Consider the following 20573-nt stretch of genomic DNA (forward strand, 5'->3'; position numbering starts at 1 on the left):
TAATAACATTAAAATAATAGGATAAACTTCTAACAATTGAAAGCTCTTCTGGCTATTGTTGAATTATTTTGGCCGTTCACGAGATTTATAGCACAAATATGTGTCACAATTTTAAATCTTACAAAAGCAAAAGTAAAAAAAGTATATTTATGATCGATTTTTATTAAAGGGTTGAGGTACTCTCCCCCATAATAGTTATAAATCTTCCCTAGTCCTATAAGAAGCTTCACTGTAACGAAGCAGCATATCGATCTTGTGGTTAGCTGGATCTTATGCTACATATAGACATCCTGTTACTTTTATATCCTTAATATAAAGTAACATGATGTCTGTCTGTACCGAATGATCTAGCTAACAGTCGAACCGATATGGTTCCCCTTTACTTTAGTTTAGGGGAAGGTGCCATCACCCTCTTAAGATAAATCCCAAAAAAACATAACTTAGCCAAACTAGCGACGTAAAAATATTTTTATGTAAACAGCTAATCTTGACATAAATTCCCTAGAGGCCTTTAGGGGCTTAGCTGCTATAAAGGTTATACGATACCATTTGACACCCAAACTCCGAAAAGGCGCCAAACACTGAAGTAGAAAGATTCTTGGCTTGCAATTTATGTGAACAAATTTTCATTGATTTTGAACAGTTTAATGAACACAAGAATTCTCATAAACACAAGGTGCGTACATCATTTTAAAAATTGGATAGCAAAGGTACTCTATTATTACAAATGTCTGTTTGCCTGACCATATAACGTGGTTTCAAAGATTTGTATCTAATTCTTCAAGGATAAGACAACGGACGATAAATTGATAAACATACCCAATGATACCATACAAAATCACTCCCTCCTTATATAAAAATTATGGTTGAAACGTGTGGACACTGCTAGTTAATGAAAGAAGGAATCTGAATTTAACGAAAGTACCCAAAGGTTTCAGGCTAGCAAATAAGAAAACGTGATTATGAAACTTTGGGTACTAGTGTAATTCCCTCCCTCCATGGAATTTAGGGATGTTTAAAATACAAGGTAGGGAGGCGACATTGGGCTGTTTATTACCCTATTCTCCAAAGTTTTATGATATCGTTTTCTTATTTTTTGGCTGGACAACGTTTGAGGTTCCTATTAAATTTTGATTGGATTATTCATCAAGTTAAATGTCCAAACGTTTCTACCACTTAAGTACAGAAGGGGTACTTTTAAGTATCATTATTAGGAATGTACATAAATTTTTCAGCCAGTTTTCTATCCCTATAGACCCCTGAAAAATACATATTTAAGCTTTGCTAATTATGATTATTGTCATCCTTGTTTATTTTTAAGGTATTAACCTGTAACAAAGAAGGCTGTTCTCAATCATTTGAGGGTGAAGATCAAGTTGAGATACACAATCAGACGTGTACAGGTGATAAACTGTGATTTATTGACATTTATCCAGGGATCTTAAGGGATACGACAATTCACGATAATATGATTTACATACACCAATGATAATTAACAAGATTAAAATGTTTTTCTACTTTTTTTATCCCAGGAATCGTGTATTTGAAAGTAAAATGGACGGATGACAAGAAATGTTGTGCTCTGTACGTTTGCGCACTTTGTTACAAAATATTCAATGCATCCAGTAATTTTATCAGGTAAAACTTTATATTATCCCCAATGATGATACACAAACTTACCCCTTTTGTAGTGTAAAATATGTGGTTGAAACGATTGAACACTCTGCTTAATAAACTACTCACAATTCACTAAAGTCTCCAAAGTTGTTAAGCCAAAAGGATTAGCGGGATGTTTGAGAGTCTCTGTATCTGTTTGTACAAAAGGTTCTCGTTTTCGCTGAACCGATATGGTTCTCCTTACAATTTAGCATATAATAAATCCTGGAAAAAAAGGTTTATTATTATCTTAGGGGAGGGTACCATCACCCTCCTAAGAGAGCTCGCCCATAGAAAAAAGCCTCCAACCCTAAAAATCTTTTTTTTCTCTAAAGATAAAATTGTTAATGGGACCTGTTACTTTAAATAAGGATTTACCTGTATTCATTTTTACACTCCCTGAAGCAACCTAAATATTTTTTTCTTTTAGGCATAAACAGCAGCATTTAGAGGAGGCGTTTCAATGTGATCTGTGTAACAAATCATTCTTTACAAACGAAGAGTTGAAAAAACACAAAAGTATTTTTCATCTAAGGTAAATTTTATTTTTTACATGTTAACAAATAAGGATGACAATATCCATAAAGACAAAGCTCTCAAATCGGCGGTAGGACAAGCGAACATTAACACCAAACACATAATACTAAGAACTTGGGTAATAGGTAAGCAGAAAACAAATTAAATAAATCTTCAACAAAATGTTAAGGATAAAGTTTTGTTATCCATCAATAAACAAAGTATTTGTATTGTAAAGGACGTACTGACAAACCCACTCTAAAGAAAAGCTTTAATAGTAAAAGCCTACAAAGGGGGTAATTTTTTTCGCGTGTTTTCCTCAAAGGTGGGTGTTTTAAGACTTTAAAACAGGATCAGAACTCTAAAATTTTAGGGTTCTACTCCTATTTTAAATACGCGAAAAAGACCCTTTAATATCTGATAATTTTCAGTAAAGAAGTTAATCGAATAGAATCTAAACAAAAAGTAGAACCCCAAGACATCTCTGAGGAATTTTCAAACCAAACTCAAAGTGATGCTCAAAATTCAATCAACGAAGAGAGAAGAAATATTCCACTTTCAAATGTGGGAGAGACTCTTAATAAATCAACTAATAAGGTGTTTGTTTATATAATTCCTAACTGGTGCACCCTTAGCATCTTGGTAATCAGTATTCGAAGGCTTAAGGAATGTAGAAAAATAGACCAAACTGTTTTAAAGCTTAATTTAAAAACAAAATAGCCTAAGAACATCCCGGGACCTATGTGAAGCTTCTATAAAATGTAGAACTCAATCGTTTCAGACGAAAGAACCCTTCTACTTAACATAATATAATTGACAAATAGGCGCATGCACATAGGTTGGAGGGCGAGGATAATATCTTTGAAAACGTCTTATTTTATCCGCGTTTTTTGTAATTATGCCCTCCAATACAAATACCAAATAATATTTTATATAAACATTAAACAAACCACTCCAGGATGTTACTGATAATACTTCTGAAGCTGTAATAAATGCGCAAACTCTGATTGAAAACAAGAAAGTAAATGTCAACAGCAATGAAAAAAATACAAACATCGCTTTTAGGTTTAGTAACATTGTAACCTTCATTAAAGTAAAAGAATAGAGGGGTCACAAAATCACGGGTAGGACCTAAATTTTTTAATATTAGCCAATAGCGTCGAAAATATTAACACAGCCAATAAATTAAGAGCTGGGGTAAGAGCTACTGTTTATATTTCCGAGATTCTAGGGTAGATGCTGTTGATAGTAATTCAGGGATCTTAAGGGATAAGACAATGATAGATAATCTAATATAAGTATATACCCAATTATAAACAAAATTACCCTTTATGTAGATAATAATTATTGGTTGAAAAGTTTCCACACAACTTGTATGAAATCAACCCATCAGAAATCATTAAAAGTATCCAAAAGTTATACCATGACTATAAAACTTTGGGTACTAATGTAACTTAAAGTCCAATGTTTCCTCCCTCCCTGATGTAATTATAATGTTACTATAAAGTGAAGAGAAAGAAAGCAACGATGAATCTGTTTGTAAAATTTGTCACAAGAAATATTTTGACAAGTACACGATGATCCGCCATCTTGAAAAACATGGCGTTCAGTACAATTATTCATGCAGGCATTTTTTTATGTAATTAGTAATTCATGTTCGGTTGTTAGGTTTTAAAATAAACAAAATTACCCTTTGTCTATAGACTAAGAGTATTAGTTGAAAAGTTTGTTTTACTAATCGAGATTTACTCAAAAGTTTATTAACACAATGATCCGCCATCTTGAAAAACATGGCGTCCAGTATAACTATTCGTGTAGGGATGTTTAATACTTACGTTTTTTGAAGAAAAGATACGCTTTTTGTCGGTCATTGCAATAAACAAAACTACCCACTTTGTCTTTAGATTAGAGAGTATTGTTTGAAAAGTTTGAACAATAAAAGTTTGTATCGCTAATCCAGATTTACTCAAAAGTTTAAGTACACCATGATCCGCCATCTTGAAAAACAATGTTGTCATCCTTGTTTATAAAATATTATAGCTGACATTGATGGAATAGGTGGATGGATTGATAGGGGAAATTCGTCGTCAATTTAGGTTGCTAATATGAACCTCATTTATTTTTCAGTTCGTTCATCCAGTAGGATGGGACGGAAGGAGTAAAAGTGGTGGATGGGGGGTATCGTTATATTAGCCAGTTGCGAGTATATCTTTGTTAGTGTACATGAAAATCTGGTGCAATATCCAAGATATTATATATCGACACATACATAAATAAATCTCAACAGTGAATGTGACGCAACCTTTAGAAGAAAAATAGAACTCAGCAAACATAAGATTATCCATACAGGTAAAAAATCTCTAATTTAAGTATCAAATATTTACTTACAATTTGCATTGAAATTGGGGATCTTGTATGATGATATTATCAAAAAAATATCCCTTCTGTAAATTAAAATTATTGATTGATAGCAAAACCCCCCTCCCCCCCCCCCCCCCCTTTACTTTGGACACTTCTAGTTTGTAATCAGCCAATCAAAATTCAACAAAAACTTCCTAACCAATACTTTATATCTAAACAAGAGGAATTTTGTTTATCATTCTTAGTGATGTAACTAGATTTACCGTCTATTTTCTTATCCCTTTAGATCCCTGTATCAACATCTTATTTTTTAAAAGCGAAGATTTTCTATAATTAGGGTCCGTACGTCCGTTACGGTTAGCTTTTTTCGTTAATTTAAACAGGTTAGAATTATCCTATCGATTTCAAACTTTCCATGATGATTCCTATAACAGTTAGGTAGTAATTGGAATGCGCAGCAACTGTATAATCGTTACCAGAAAGTCAGTACGTACATATAAAACATGCTGTTTTTAACTTTTTTGACAAAAAATTTTTGTATGTTAAAATTATTTGATTTATCTGATTATTGGAGTACTGATTCCTATTACAACAAGGTACAATGTCATAAACGAGGCATCCCTATAATCAAGTCCTAAAAACGTAAGTATGTCCTTAAACAGTATCATGTATTTAAGCTGTTTTGGAACAAATTTACTTACAATTTTGTTTCGATTTATGCATTAATATTCTGCTTATTCAGTTCTGACACTCTACAAAAGTTAATATTCGTTTGTCCTACCGTTTCAGTGCTTCACTTTTATGGATGTTGTCATCCTTGTTTTAGGAGGAACTTTGCATCAATGTGATCTATGTGAAGAAACATTTACAAAACTATTTAGTCTGGAACAGCATTTAATCAAACACAGGAAAGAATTATTTTTTTTAAATTTAAAAGTTTTATTTTCAAATAGTTTTCTCTACAAGGAGAGTATGGCAGTTTCCCTGAAAGGGTCTAACGAGCACAGAAACACCCATCCCCTCATTTTGAATTTGATATATATATATTAAAAATGAGGGGATTTATCTAATAAAAAACTAGGAGGGGTTTTGTGCTCACTAGTAACTTTGAGGGAAAGCACCGCAAGCCAACTTCCAATATGTAATATTTTTTCCAGTATGGCTCTGAAATCGATTAATATCCGATGGATTAGAACCAGTTCTCAGCCATAATAAAAATAATGAATAGCATCTTATTACAGACAATTTTCAACATATGATAGCCTGGGACTTCGGCCCTTTGATGCTAACAAAATTGGTTGTAATCTTATAAATTTTCAGTTTAATATCTGCGTAAAGCTTTCTATGATACGATGCAATAAATAACTATTCTTTCACCTTTTCTAAATATAATTCTTGATGTTAGGGGCGAGACACCCTATTCCTGCGACCAGGTTCAATCCTTAAATTAATTCAATCAGTTGAAAACATTTATTATCTATAATACAAATATAATATATACCCTTTACTACCTTTTCTTAAAACTTTTTGGAGATTTTAGAATAGCAATTTATGTTTTCAATATTAATTTCAATTTTTGAAATTATATAGGTAGGTATACAAATATAAATATGAATCATTACCTTTTTATACTAGATACTTCGAATACGAGATCGTGAAGGGGAGGGGGGTGAATTTTGGAATTCAGCACTTTAAAAATAATTGGGATGAGGTTTTTTTTACCTCCTAAATACCAATGAAACCAACTTTAAAAAAAGCTTGCTCGACATTGTTGCCATTAGGCCCACCTTTCTTATGCGCTAATGTAAGGATTGTTTATCTATAAGTGCGATGAGAAATTCTCCACGAAAAAGCGGCTATACGGCCACAAAAAGTTGCACATATCAGCTGACGCATACACATGTGATATTTGCCAGGTAGGGGAATTTTTTATCCGACATTTTTTCAATTCAAGCAGCAAAGAAAATTTCGAAAACAAACTCTAAAAATTAACAAATACTAATCCCTTCCCCCCTCCCCCCTCCAAAAATGGTGGTTTTAAATCATTTCTAATGCTAGGAGCAAGATATTTTGATACGGACAAACGTTCTTGATTCTATTCCACAAGGCCTTTTCTGGGTAGTTCTAATTTTTACATTTTTTCATCAAAAGGCAAAAAAGATGCTTACAACTGTAATTAGGGTGGTTGGCAATCCGAATCCGAAATTCGCCCAAATTTGGACCCAGAATCCGAATCCGAAATTCAAATTGCGGATTCGGATTGTTAATTTTTTAGACTTTTGTACCACTTGAAATCCAAATGAAATGTGGCAGACAAAAACCAAAAAAGGTGGGTAGCATCCAAAGTTTTTTTTTGTATTTTATTTTCAGTAGCTTTTCATGCTCATTTTAGGTTTTTAAATGAGGGTTAAAAAATGGCCACTGTAGGAGCAGGAATTTTTTTTAATTTATAAAAAGATCTTTAAAAATATTACAATATCTGCAATCCTAAAATCCGCAATGGATTAATCCGGATTTTCGTAAGAATCCAAATCCTACCCAAAAATTGGGTGGATTGCCAACTCTAACTGTAATACTTAAATTTTAAAAAAGTCGGTTAATAAAAATCTCCTAATGGCAGGCAACATTTGCAAAACTGCAACAACTGAAGATCCACATGATGGAGCATAAAGAGAAGAAGAAGTTTGCTTGCACCCAGTGCCCATTCTCCTTCGCCATCAGGTATCGTATTATAGACAGTTATCCGTGGAAAGTGTGGGTTCAGAACCGGTTCTATTCCAGCGGTTATTAATCGGTTATGCGTGGAAAGAGGTTTGCCTGCACCAAGTGTCCATTCTCATTTGCCATCAGGTCAGTCATTAACTTTTAATTTTAGTTAAAAAACGTAAAAAAAATTTTTTTGTGGGGGGGTATTTTTCATTTTTGGGGGGGGTTGGGGGTGTCCCACCCCCCAAGAAAATAGTTATAAACCTTCCCGGGACTTAAGAGAAGCAACCCTGTTAAGGAGAACCCGATCGGTTCAGCGGTTAGCGAGAACCTTTGGTACAGACAGACACACAGACAAACATCCTGTTACTTTAGTATAAGGTTATCTATCTGTCTATTTAGAACCCAACTGGACCGACATCTATTAAGCCACAGTAGAGAGATACTTTACTAATCTATCTATCTATCCATCTATATGTCTATCTATCTATTTAGAGCCCAACTGGACCGACATCTACCAACAGAAGAAAGATACTTCACTAATCTATCCATCTATATGTCTATCTATCTATCTATCTATTTAGAACCCAGCTGGACCGACATCTATTAACCCACAGTGGAGAGAAGCCTCATGTTTGTCATTTGTGTGGAAAATGTTTTGCCAAGAAAGATGCCGTTACAAAACACATCGCCTCAATACATCCTGAGTGTTAATGTACATCGTATTATAGACAGTTATCCGTGAATAGTGTGCCTTAGAACCGGTTCTAATCCATTGGTTATGTGTGGAAAATGTTTAACCAAGAAAGATGCGGTAACTAAACATATTGCTCAATACATCCTGATTGTTAGAATGCATCGTATTATAGACAGTTATCCGTGGATAGAGTGGTCCAGAACCGGTTCTAATCCAGCGGTTATTAATCGGATATGCGTGGAATGAGAGATGCCGTTACTAAACACATTGCCTCAATACATCCTGAGTGTTAAAGTGCATCGTATTATAGACAGTTATCCGTGGATAGTGTGGTTCAGACGTGGTTCTAATCCAGCGGTTATGTGTGTGGAAAGCATTTAGCCAAGAAAGATGCCGTTACTATACACATTGCCTCAATACATCCTGAGTGTTAATGTACATCGTATTATAGACAGTTATCCGTGGATAGTGTGCTTTAGAACCGGTTCTAATCCAGCGGTTATGTGTGTGGAAAGCATTTAGCCAAGAAAGATGCCGTTACTATACACATTGCCTCAATACATCCTGAGTGTTAAAGTGCATCGTATTATAGACAGTTATCCGTGGATAGTGTCGTCCAGAACCGGTTCTAATCCAGCGGTTATTAAGCAGTTATGTGCGGAAAGAAGGATGCGGTAACTAAACATAGTAAACACATTGCCTCAATACATCCTGATTGATAATGTACATCGTATTATAGACAGTTATCCGTGGATAGTGTGGTTCAGAACCGGTTCTAATCCAGCGGTTATAATCGGATATGTGTGGAATGAGAGATGCCGTTACTAAACACATTGCCTCAAAACATCCTGAGTGTTAATGTACATTGTATTATAGACAGTTATCCGTGGATAGTAAGGTTCAGAAACTGTTCTAATACAGCGGCTGTTAATCGGTTATTTGTGGAAAGTATCTTTCCCTTTAAGTGCCTGTGAAGCAATGAAACCTCTCGTCTTATTTTTAAAAATAAGTTAGGTGATTTTTAAAGATGTCTTTAAAAGAATTTCATCCAATTCAAGGGCTTCTAACGGCCAAACGTCTGACTGCACGTACAAACTACATACATATAAAAAATCTGAAATAGTAAGGACCAAATTATTCATAGGGAACAAGCGAGTGGTTAAAGAAAACTCGCATAAAATCGGAACGTGCATTTAGCGGTTCTGTGAATTAAAAAAAAATTTTAACAATTATTATATAATTTTCTCAAAAATATTTGTTTAGCTTGTACAATAGACATTTAAAATTATATTTGTTTCTTGTTTTTAAAGTGAAGCTTTTCTATAACTATGGTCAATAACGGATAGCTCTTATCTTTAGTTTAGGCATGCTAGAATTGTCCTTTCGATTTCAAACTTTTCATGATATTTCCTGTAAAAGTAAGTTACTGTTTAACAAGGAAGGCAACATCCATAAGTAGCGAAGCACGACAAAACTTGGATTGACGAACAATAAAAGGAGTAGTTTCACGAAAGGCATTTGAACTTAATTTAGTGAACCTCATATTTTTTCCTGGTTAATTGGTTAAACTACATTTATATGGCATATATTTGAAAGAATTTCAATTTTCTACCACGTAGTTTTTAAAATATCAAGACTTGAAAATCGTCTTTTGAAATTGCAGATATCACAAAAAGACGATTTTCAAGTCTTGATATTTTCAAAACTACAATGTAGAAAATTAAAATTCTTTTAAGTATATGCCATATAAATATAATTAAACCCATTAACTAGCAAAAATGTGCGGTTCACTAAATTAACTTCAAATGCATTTCGTGAAACTACCCCTTTTGATACTTCTACCTACCCTTAAAAATGTTGAAAATCAGACCAAAAACGCCAAAGATGTGTGGAAATCAAATAAATAAAGCTGCTAGGCTTCAAAGTAGTCGGATCAATATTGCAATGATGTTATTTACTCAAATATGCCCCACAATAAGTTAATGTTGACAAGAAAATAGAGGCCTATAGGGGCGTTACTGCTAGTTTATTTATTTATTATTACTTTACTGACATATGCATCATTTATTGGTCATATCTTTCATTCAGAAGGAGGGGATGGATTAAATGGTGTGAATGGAGGGGATCATCATTTTAGCCAGCTACAAGTTTCACTTTATTAGAGTGCTGGATAATCTGGTGTAAGGTCCAAGATTTAATAAATCCATTTATCAATATGAGTTAAAAACTTAAGCAGAAAAGTATTATAAAAAAATTCACGAAACCTTAGTATTTAAATTTAGCGTATTCTAATTTTAAAGTAGTAACTTTTTTTTGCATAAAAGCTTAAGATCTCTAAAAATGTTAATCCGAATAGCGACTTAGGGCGTTAAGCGACTATTTTTAAGCAAATTGTTTCTTAAACAAAAATTTTAAATCCGTGCTTAGAAACAGTAATAGTAAAATCCAAAAGAATATACTATTATATATTTATTATTCATATATTTTAATATGAAACTGTTTTTTTTTTCTTTTAGATATTGAGTAATGTTTGACTGCAGATACGTAAATTTAATTTATACATAATAATGCATATAGAATATTTGGACAGTTTTGTTGCTGCAATGGTAATCATTTATTGGTCAGTATGTACATCCAGTAGGAGGGGAGAAGATTAGGTGGATGGTTATTTTAGCCAGCTGCGATTATCACTTTATTAGAAACTAGCGGCTACGCCCCTAGAGGCCTCTAGGGGGCACTTGAGGAGTTGAGAGTCAAATTTAATAACCTAATTTCTTATTGTAAATTTTAAAAGAAAAAGTGCCTCCCCCCTCATTTTTATTTTAATTTTTAAAAATTAAATATTTTTTTTTGGGGGGGGGGATTTTAGATTTTTTTGGGGGGTTGGGGGTGTCCCACCCCCCCAAAAAATAGTTATTAACCTTCCCGGGACCTATGAGAAGCTACCCTGTTAAGGAGAACCCGATGGGTTGAGCGGTTAGCGAGATCCTTTGGTACAGACACACAGACAAACAAACATCCTGTTACTTTAGTATAAGGATAATGAAAATCTGGTGCAAAATGATATTCCAATTTGTGTCGACATGAACACCAACTTTTAAAATTATTGAATTTCTTTTTTAAAAATATAAGGCATTTTCTTGATAATAAGAAATATATCATGTTGTCATACAGGATTGTATGTTTTTATGACTGTGTGTTCAAAGGATCTCGCAGAACTGATATGTTTCTCCTTTACAGGTCCAGGTAATATTTATTACTAATATGCCGATGGGTACCAGCACCCTCCCAAGAGAAATTAATCCTAGAAAAAAATAAAGTGTAGAGTCAACTTCCCTTCTCGAGTACCTCTTGGTGCGCAGTTGATTATGTTGATACAATGCCAGCACAAAAGCTCGATAGGATCATCTTTATATAACTCCAATTAACATGGTAAAACATTGATAATAATTGAATGTTTATTTCATAGGTCCCAAAGTTTTATAATAACGTTTGTTGGCTCAAGAGTCAACAACTATGGGGGCTTTTATTGAATTTTAACTTTTTAAGTCATGAAGTTGAATGTTCAAACGTTTCAACCATTAATGGTAATCTACAGAAGGGTTAATTTTGTCTCTTATCATTGGGGATGTACATCAATTCAACGGCCATTGTCTCATTCCTTTAGATTCCTGTATTTAGCCCGTATGGTTTAGTTATGTTTTTATTCAGTTTATACAATGCAGAATATATTAAGAAACAGCCATATGTCCTATGGCGTGCACAACAGATCTATAATATAGATGTATACAATGAACTTTTTCGTCTGCTACCAATTTTTTTCTTCTGCTACTTGGCTGTGTTAATATAATCCGACACCATTGGTTGATTTTCGATGACCCAATTGAGAGTCGAGAGTCGGCACAAGGTCATTGTGACTGGGAGATACAGTTATTTAACCCCTTCTCCCTCCAGTATTTTACTGTAATGCGTGCACAGTGTTTTGTCAGGGGGGGGGGAACGTGAGGCGTATCCGAAAACTTTGTGAAACCTCTTTTTTTGTTCTCAAAGGGGAGAGAGAAATTTCAAATTTTTTCCATATGATCAAACATTGACAGAATATTTAGATTACCCATTCCAGCATGATCAATAATACGAGAAAATGGATGTAGAATATACGTGGATATTATGACAGGGGGTAAAATGTAGTCAATTTAGATTGTTTATTGGTCAGTTCGTTCATTCAGTTGGAGGGGGTAGAAAGGAGGAATCATTATTTTAGCCAGTTGCAAGTTTCACGTTATTAAAGAACATGATAATCTGGTGTAAGATCCAAGTAATAATATATCCATTATCCTATTAAATAAAGCGGTACGGTATTTTGTCTGTAGCTTAAGATCTCACAAACCACTTAACCAGTTGAGTTCTCCATTTTAGAGAACCTTCACATAGGTTCCAGGGTTGTTTAGACTATTTCATTTTTCGATTTAAATCTTTGGGCGGTTTAAAGCTATTATTCTTCTCTTTTCTAGCCTTTCTAAATACAAAGCCTCTAGAGGCTAAGGTGGCATCCGCTATCCTCCTATTATATAAAGTAGTAAGCGTTTTTTGTCTATCCCGAAGGATCTCGCTAACCGCTTAACCGATATTGTTCTCCTTTACAGTGAAGCTTCTTATAGGCCCTGGGAAGGCATTTTTGGAGAGGGTGTATTCACCCCCCTCACCCCAAAAAATATTTTTTGTTCTTTTGAAACTCAAATTCAAAATGGGATGAGGTCGACTTTTCCCCTTCCTACCTTAAGTGCCCCTAGAGGCTTTTAGGGGCGTAGCCGCTAGTATATTATATAGTAATATTTTTGACTATTTTGAGAAAATTAGCTTGTCTGTATAAATATATTGTTTTGTGGTGTTAATAAAATAATAACTTCCACATTAGAGGGAGGGAGGGGACTATGGACAAGAAATTGCACTGGTACCCAAAGTATTATATCTTATTCCTTGGCTTAAAGTCTTTGAGTACTTTTATTAAATAGTGAAAGTAGTTGTGTCAAAACATTTTACCAATAATTTTGAGAACATAAAGGGTACGGAAGTACATAGATTTATTAGTCCATTGTCTTATCCCTTAAGATCCCTGCATATATAAATACAATAATCTTTTATTTATAAACCTGTGAACATTTGGTAGGTGTGTGTGTTTGGGTGTATGTATGTGTGTGTGTGTGTTTGTGTGTGTGTGTTTGTGTGTGTGTGTTTGTGTGTGTATGTATGTGTGTGTGTGTGTGTGTGTGTGTGTGAGTGTATGTGTGAACATTTGGTAGCTTTAGTATTTTATTATTGGGTTATTATTTTGTTTAGAAATAAATTCAATAGTAATTGATAACAGGGATCTAAAGGGATAAGACAATGGCCGATAAATTGATGTATATACACAAAATTACCTTATCTGTAGATTATAAGTTGTGGTTGAAATGTTTGGACTCTCAACTTAATAAAAGTCCCTTTAGATGTTGAGCCAACGAATAGGAAAACGTTATTTAAAACTTTTGGGACAAGTGTATAATAAACAGTCCAATGTCCCCTCCCTCCCTGAATTGATAAACAGTTGGTTTATTAATCAACTGGCGGACACGCCCCTAGGGGCAGCACTTGTAAGGGGGGGGGGGAAGAATTAATCGACCCTCCACGTTGAATTTTAGTTAAGAAAAGAAACATATCTTTTTATTTTGGGGGGGGGGGGAAGTTATATTTTTCCTGAGGGCGATTATCTTGATATATATTTTAAAACCTTCCTTTAACCTATAGGAAGCTTCATTGTAAAGAAGATCCAAAAACAATTCTTCGGTTAGCAAGATCCAACGCTAGAGACAGAGAGACATCCTGTTACGTTTATTTAAAGATATAAATATAACTATCTAATCTGCATTATATAAGGACTTACGGACGGATAGAAGAATAGACAGACATACAAACAAGAATATTGCCCTTTACCTCTAGGGGTCCCATGAAAAAAGCCTAAAGCCATCAGACGCTTCAGACGAAAAAACCTTACTACTTTATATATTAGGATAAGGATATGGTAGATTTGTAAGTAAGATGCCATTTCTGAGTAAATTTTCATAAAAAAGGCCCTGCAATCAAAGAGGGTAGACTAAGACTTGATAGACTTGTAAGTTTAAGAGTTGTTATGTAAAATAATCTTTATGTGGGGATTTATTGAATATTCTAGCGACGTTTTACACTCAATGAGGGTTGGGGGGTGTCCAAAAATTATATTTAAATTTGCTTTTTAGTCACTAAAGATTCCAACAGCAATTTATTATTTAGACAATAAATGTATAAGTATAGATGTATAATCTAGTCAACTACCTGGCCCAAGTTGTGGGGACCTTTTTCGTCTGCTAGGAAATTTCTTTCAGTTTTTTTTGTAGCGACTCTGACTATATTTCCAACGCTTTTAGTTGATATTCAAAGACCCAATTGGAAGTCGGCACAGGGTCACCATCCCGTGGGTAGAGTTTTACTTTATATTATTTTACTCTATTATTTTACTTTAATAATTAGACTAAACATATAGTTTTCAAATTTTGACTCATCCCCTAAAATATTTTTTTTTTGTTATTTTGAAGCTCTCCTTTTTCACTGGACCGCAAGATAGGGGGAAAATTACGGCCAATGATTTCCTCTTTTAGGCCTGAACCTTAAATATTTTTTATCATAAAACTTTTGTTAATAATAAATAGTATGATCTTTCTCTTTTAAAGACGAAACTTTTCTATAATTAGGGTATGTTCGTACCCGTACGTATAAATGTCCATACGTCATTAAAGGATTGCTTATTGTTAATTTAGGCATGCTAGAATTGTCCTAACTATTTCCAACTTTGCATGATAATTCCTGTTACAGTAAGGTATGATTTAGAAAGCGAAGAAACTATGATTGCTACGATTTTGTCACTTTCTTTAAAACAAGATTTATGTGATGTAATTATCCTGTTTATCTGATTTCAGGTTCAAGTTACAATATTACAAGTGAAGCATCTGTATAAACAAGTCCTAAAAAATGAAGTTATGATCCTGTATTTAAGCAATTTCGTTCATTTTTCTACTTTTCTGCAAAAGTTGGATTTAAATAATCTGTGATCTTTTTATTCAAGACAAAAAAAAATATTATGGTTGTCTTTCATAAATATTTTAAGCATAAAATTTAGCTAAATCTTTTTTTGAGTATTGGTCTGAAAATTTATTCTTTTTAAGGAACGAACTGAAGATAAAGAAAAGCATGTACTGACTAATGAGACCTTTTTAGCGTAAATAACAAGTGTTAGTGGCCAGGGAGGAAGGGAGGGGACATTGGGCTTTTTTTTAAAACCAGTCCCCAAAGTTTTATAATAACGTTTTCTTATTCGTTGGCTCAACTTCTTTGGGGGATTTTTCTTGAATTTTGATTGGTTAGTTCATCTAGGTAGAGCTTATCTAAACGTTTTAACCACTAATTGTAATCTACAGTAGGGGTAATATTGTGCATTATCATTGGGGATATACATCCTTATATCGGACATTTTCTTATCCCTTTAAATCTCTGTTTAGTGGGCGTGATAGGGAATATTAATAGATAAGATAAGATAAGATAAGATTTATTTTCCTCAAAGGTACAACATATTTTATTAGATATATATTATAAATTATGTTACTATGCTTGATTTGTTTGATTCATCTGGTTTGTTGTGTTTGGTGCAGGTTAGATAATAATATACATAATAACAATTATTAAGTACCTAGCATGGAATTGGCCGAACTTCATCTCCACCTAGTTACCAGGCCAGTTTAAATTGAATGGAGACAATATTTTACAATAAAAATTCCATGCAACATTGTACCAGATAGTTGGCATAACCCTTTAAGGGTTGTGGAGCCACTGGTGTACTTTGACGCTTGCCAAGCCGATACAATGTTATATGTGCAAATAAATAATAATCTTAACAATGAAACAATATCTTGCTGTGTATTTCAGACATCCTCCTACTATCAGTTGCAACTTCTCCAAGCGTGAATTCGGAACAATTAAGGAACCAAAACCTCCATAAGGAGTCGCTATTCCCGTTGAGATCCCTTTTCAGCTCCAAATAGACAGTTTCCTTTATATCAAATTATTTTCATTATAGAGTGGAGTTTTGTCCGGGTTTTAAGGACATCTCCACACCAATAATTACAGGATAACGGCAAATTTCGCGATAACACTTGGTCCAATCCAAAAAATCCAAAAAAAAACCAAAGAAAAGTCCAAAAAAGGACAAGAATACCCTAATAATAATCATATCGTGTACTTAAGTGAACAAGGTGTAATGGTTGGTTTCGATTCCTACGGAATCTGATTTTTATTTTTGAGAATGGATATAAAAAATCCTAAGAATAGGTCATATGCGATTCCTACGGAATCTGATTTTGGTATTTTGATAATGGGAGTGTGTCCCTAAATATGTATGGTTCGATTCCTCCGGAATCTGATTTTTGTGTTTTGAGAACTGGTCACAGCATGGCTGTGAATGGGGCAACAAAATGGGAGAGGAAGAGGGGGGGGGGGAGGGGGTTTTAAGGGAAGGCGAAAACGTATCATTAATCCATTGATTCCACCCCTTTTTGAAGGTAAAAGGGTGAAAGTGGGTCATGTTAAAAAAGACTGTGGCGTGCTATTGCGCGCGTAATTTGGTTATAGCTTTGCTTTAGTGAGGTTTAAATCTTACTATTGTTTAGACACGAAATGTTCGGAGAGGAAGAATACCAACAAATGTGGCAGCCGCTACGCAATAGATTGACAATAACATATGAACGACTTCTCAATATAGTTAATGGTGACAATGTCAGTGACGAAGTACGTCGTGAGGTAGCCCGTCTTCTATACCAACAGGGTTATTTAGAAACCGAGTTGGCCCTCACACTATACAACCCAAACAAGGACATGGAGTTTCATGAAGCTAAATTGGGTGAAATTGCTGAGCGGATAACTGCTCAAGAGGGGGCCTGTCTCCAGCTATAGTTCCAGAAGTTGGCCATTTCCGGTTTGAACCAGTTACGGTCAAGTTCTCTACGACTTTATATACAAGATATCCGCAAAAATATCCGCAAAAACACCCGCGGAAATGTCCACATGATGTTCACAAAAATCAACAAAAATCAACAATGAATCAACAGAAAAAAACTGCAAAAAGTTACTGATATGGCTATTGAAATATAAAATTGTTTTTGAAGAATAATACAGTTTAGTTTTATCCAAAAAAGTAAAAGTATTAAAATATCATAAATTATCATAAATTCATTGATTTGTTTAATAAATCCTAGATATCTTGCTATGAACTTTTATTTTTTATGAAGGATGTATAGAGTAATAGGATGTCTGTTAATATTTCGCTATGGATTAATTTTCATTAGCATAAAAAAAAGTGAAGTGAGAAACTGGTTAAAATAAGGGAGATGGGTCAGGGAATTCAACAGGTTAGGGGGAGGAGGGGGGGAAAAAACTAGAAGGGGAGTGGTGGGTGGTTTGTGCGCGGCCGTGACTTCCAGCTAGACAGACGGAGCGGCGCCTATCGTTTGGTATATACTGGGGGGGAGAAAAATAGGGGGAGGGGGGAAGAGTGGGAGACAATTGGTTGTAAAGCATAGGGGGAATACGCGGGAAATCGGAAGTAGGGAAAGTTATTTATTAATTAATAAGTTAAATTAAGATTGAATAATGTATGGTATTAAGACACAAGGGGGGTATAAATATGGGGGTGGGTAGGGTCAAAGTTCAATTGTCTCAGAAATGTCAGATCAAGAAGAGGAAGTTGGACAAGGCCAAGGTGCTTTACCGGATGGGGCGCCGGAAGTTCCGGAGGAGGCTGGAGGAGAAGAAGATGTTCCCCTCCAAGACCAGGTGCAGGAGCTCATCGCCATGTTGAACTCAAGCGATGAAATCGATGATCCTGCACCCGTGCACGGCGTCCAGCAGCTGCTGAACCTCGCGGCAGTGCCTGATCTACTCCCATTTCCGGGGGTAGACAGGCGCTGTCTGGACCTCTGGTTTATGGTCAAGAGGAGGTTAATGGGCGTCGTGTACGAGGGCGACAGACTTATGTGGAGGAGATTCCGCCAAGATGCCATCGATGAGGAGATCCTCCGCATGATGTACTCCAACTATGGGTTAGTCGTGAGGCTAATTTCAGTAATGCCCACGTACGCCCGCTCCTTCCAGGCCAACATGGATTCCATCGCCACCATGGACCGCTTGGTCACCGTCCAGCAGGACCTTGTGGAGGAGCTCCTCCAACAGGAACCCGACGACGTCGATGACTCCAGCGACTACGACGAGTAGATGGCTATGCCCACTACATGAGCTTAACCAGTCCAGTCAGCGATAGTCATATATTAAACAAAATTTTCGATATCTAAATTTGAATAAATAAATATATTTTTGGTCAAAATTATGAAAAAACTTTGTTATTTTTTTATTAGATAAAATAGAGGTAGAGGTTGCGCGATTCGTTAGTTGCTTGATAAAAAATATATAATATAATAGAAGAAGTCAAAGTCAAAATATAAAATGTAAAATGAATAAAGTGGATAAGAAACAAACTATGCTAAAGCTACTCTATACATAGGTATGTATGTCGGTTCCTACGGAACCTACTCGTTGAGATTTGAGGTTAAAGAAATGCTGTTTTATTATTTTTTTGGTATAGAAATTAAGTGCTTACAAAAAGTCGAGGGCTAAAGATACGAATAGAAACTTAGTTAGAACAAAAAATTGTTAAATAGAGGAAGAGAAAAAATAAAGTATTTGCTTTTTTTTAAGAAAGTAAGTAATAAGTAAGTAAAATATCTTTCTTGAGAATAATTTTATTATCAATCAGTTTAATTTCAAAAATAAAATATTTGCTTTTTTAAAATATTTGCTTTTTTAAAACTCAATCTTGTTTAGGTAATAAGTAAAACATTTTTTCTTAAAAATATTTTTATTATCAATTAGTTTAATTTCAAGTGGAAGGTTGTTGAATATAGTTGGGAAAGAGTTAAGAGGGGCGTGCAGGAGAAAGTTTCTATTGGTGCCCGGTTCGTAAGCAAAGTTGTTCCTGTTCCTAGTGCCATACGTATGTCTGTCTTGAACAAAATTCCAGGTGTTTTCGAAAATTTTGGGAAAATTGCCTAATTTATAGGCGTGCATAAATTTACAAACATTGAATTCAATTAACAGGTTAAATGGAAGTATGCCATTAGATTTAAAGAATTCAGCTGTGTGAGCTCTGCTAGGTAAATTTTCGATTATTCTAATGGCTTGCTTCTGCAACTTAATGATTGGTGCTAACAGATACATAGGACAGGCAGTGAACAGGAGACAACAATATTCGATATTCGACTTAATATAAGAAGAATAGAGTAGCTTTAAGTGTTTCTTGTCCAACAAATGACGCATTACTTTCATACTATAAATTATTTTAGAGACTTTGCTATAGACTTTTTCAAGATGATAAGAAAACTTCATTTTCTCGTCCAATTGAATTCCCAAGTGTTTGATACTACCCTCATTGGTACCGCTCACAAGATCCAACTTAGTGATTTTTGACTCATCATTTTCGTTATGATTATTCATGTTTACATAGACTTCAAAGTTGGTCTTAGCGGCGAGCTCAGCGGGGGTGAGTATCTCACGGGGGGAGGAAAAGACCATACATTTGGTCTTGCGGGGGTGAATAAGAAGTTTATTGGCATTGTACCATTGGGTCAGTCTGGGGACAAGCTCCTTTGCAAGGTTGATCAATTGTATAATATTCTGCTTTTCAATGAAGCCCACTGCGTCATCAGCAAAGAGATTGATTAGGATCTCTTCACTGCATGAAACAAGGTCATTGATAAAAATCAAAAAAAGAATTGGTCCCAGGACTGACCCCTGAAGTACGCCAATGATAATGAATTCAATTGTGGAGGAGAAAAGGCCCTTAAAATATACACGCTGTTTCCTATTTGCATAATAACTACGGAACCAATCAAGTGCAACCCCCCTTATCCCTGAATTCTCCAGTTTGCTAAAAAGGATGTCCCTATTTATCATGTCGAAACACTTCCTTATGTCCAAAAATATGGCCATACAGGAAGTGTCTCGACTGAGTGCTTGGGTGATCAATGTGCTTAAGTTCAATACATTGTGAAAGGTTGAGATTCCTTTCATGAAGCCAAACTGGCGGTTGCTAAAAAAAGACCGATCTTCCAAGAACTTAACCAGCGTTTCACAGACATATTTTTCAATGGGCTTGGAAAAGTTGTCAATGAGTGAAATTCCTCGATGATTATCTGCCTCGCTGAGTGAACCTGATTTGTGAAGGACAACTATTTTGGAAGTTTTCATTTTTTCAGGAAAAGTGCCATTTTGAAGTGATAAATTATAAACATGTGTTAAGGGAGTGGCAATGGTATCAGCACAGCGAGACAGAACATACATCGAGACATCATTTATGTCTGTGGAACGCTTAGGTTTAATACTACGAATGATATTAATAACCTTGAAGGGGTACAATGGCTCAAAGAAGAGGGAATCTTGACATGGGGGTGGTAAATATTCAAAGAAATTTTTGGGGGTGGAAGGAATTTCAGGCCTTAGGGAAGACCCAATCTGACTAAAATAA

At 34.9% G+C, this 20573-nt stretch overlaps 1 protein-coding gene across 1 annotated transcript in view; it reads left to right on the forward strand.

Moving 5' to 3' along the window:
- LOC145312376 (uncharacterized) overlaps nucleotides 1–9224 on the forward strand; it is a 21418-nt gene extending 12194 nt beyond the window's left edge. The window contains exons 2-14 of the mRNA XM_080151615.1: nucleotides 572–676; nucleotides 1322–1403; nucleotides 1533–1638; nucleotides 2087–2191; nucleotides 2604–2769; nucleotides 3131–3237; nucleotides 3680–3799; nucleotides 4460–4521; nucleotides 5360–5439; nucleotides 5937–5966; nucleotides 6360–6449; nucleotides 7154–7254; nucleotides 7824–9224. Of these exons, the coding sequence (XP_080007741.1) occupies nucleotides 572–676; nucleotides 1322–1403; nucleotides 1533–1638; nucleotides 2087–2191; nucleotides 2604–2769; nucleotides 3131–3237; nucleotides 3680–3799; nucleotides 4460–4521; nucleotides 5360–5439; nucleotides 5937–5966; nucleotides 6360–6449; nucleotides 7154–7254; nucleotides 7824–7953 (1284 nt within the window). The 3' untranslated portion in view covers nucleotides 7954–9224. The remainder of the gene's footprint in view (nucleotides 1–571; nucleotides 677–1321; nucleotides 1404–1532; nucleotides 1639–2086; nucleotides 2192–2603; nucleotides 2770–3130; nucleotides 3238–3679; nucleotides 3800–4459; nucleotides 4522–5359; nucleotides 5440–5936; nucleotides 5967–6359; nucleotides 6450–7153; nucleotides 7255–7823) is intronic.
- The last annotated feature ends 11349 nt before the right edge of the window (nucleotides 9225–20573 follow it).

The sequence above is a fragment of the Acartia tonsa genome, chromosome 2, assembly GCF_053477335.1.
Source record: "Acartia tonsa isolate MP-2025a chromosome 2, ASM5347733v1, whole genome shotgun sequence".
Classification (NCBI taxonomy): Eukaryota; Metazoa; Arthropoda; class Copepoda; order Calanoida; family Acartiidae; genus Acartia; species Acartia tonsa.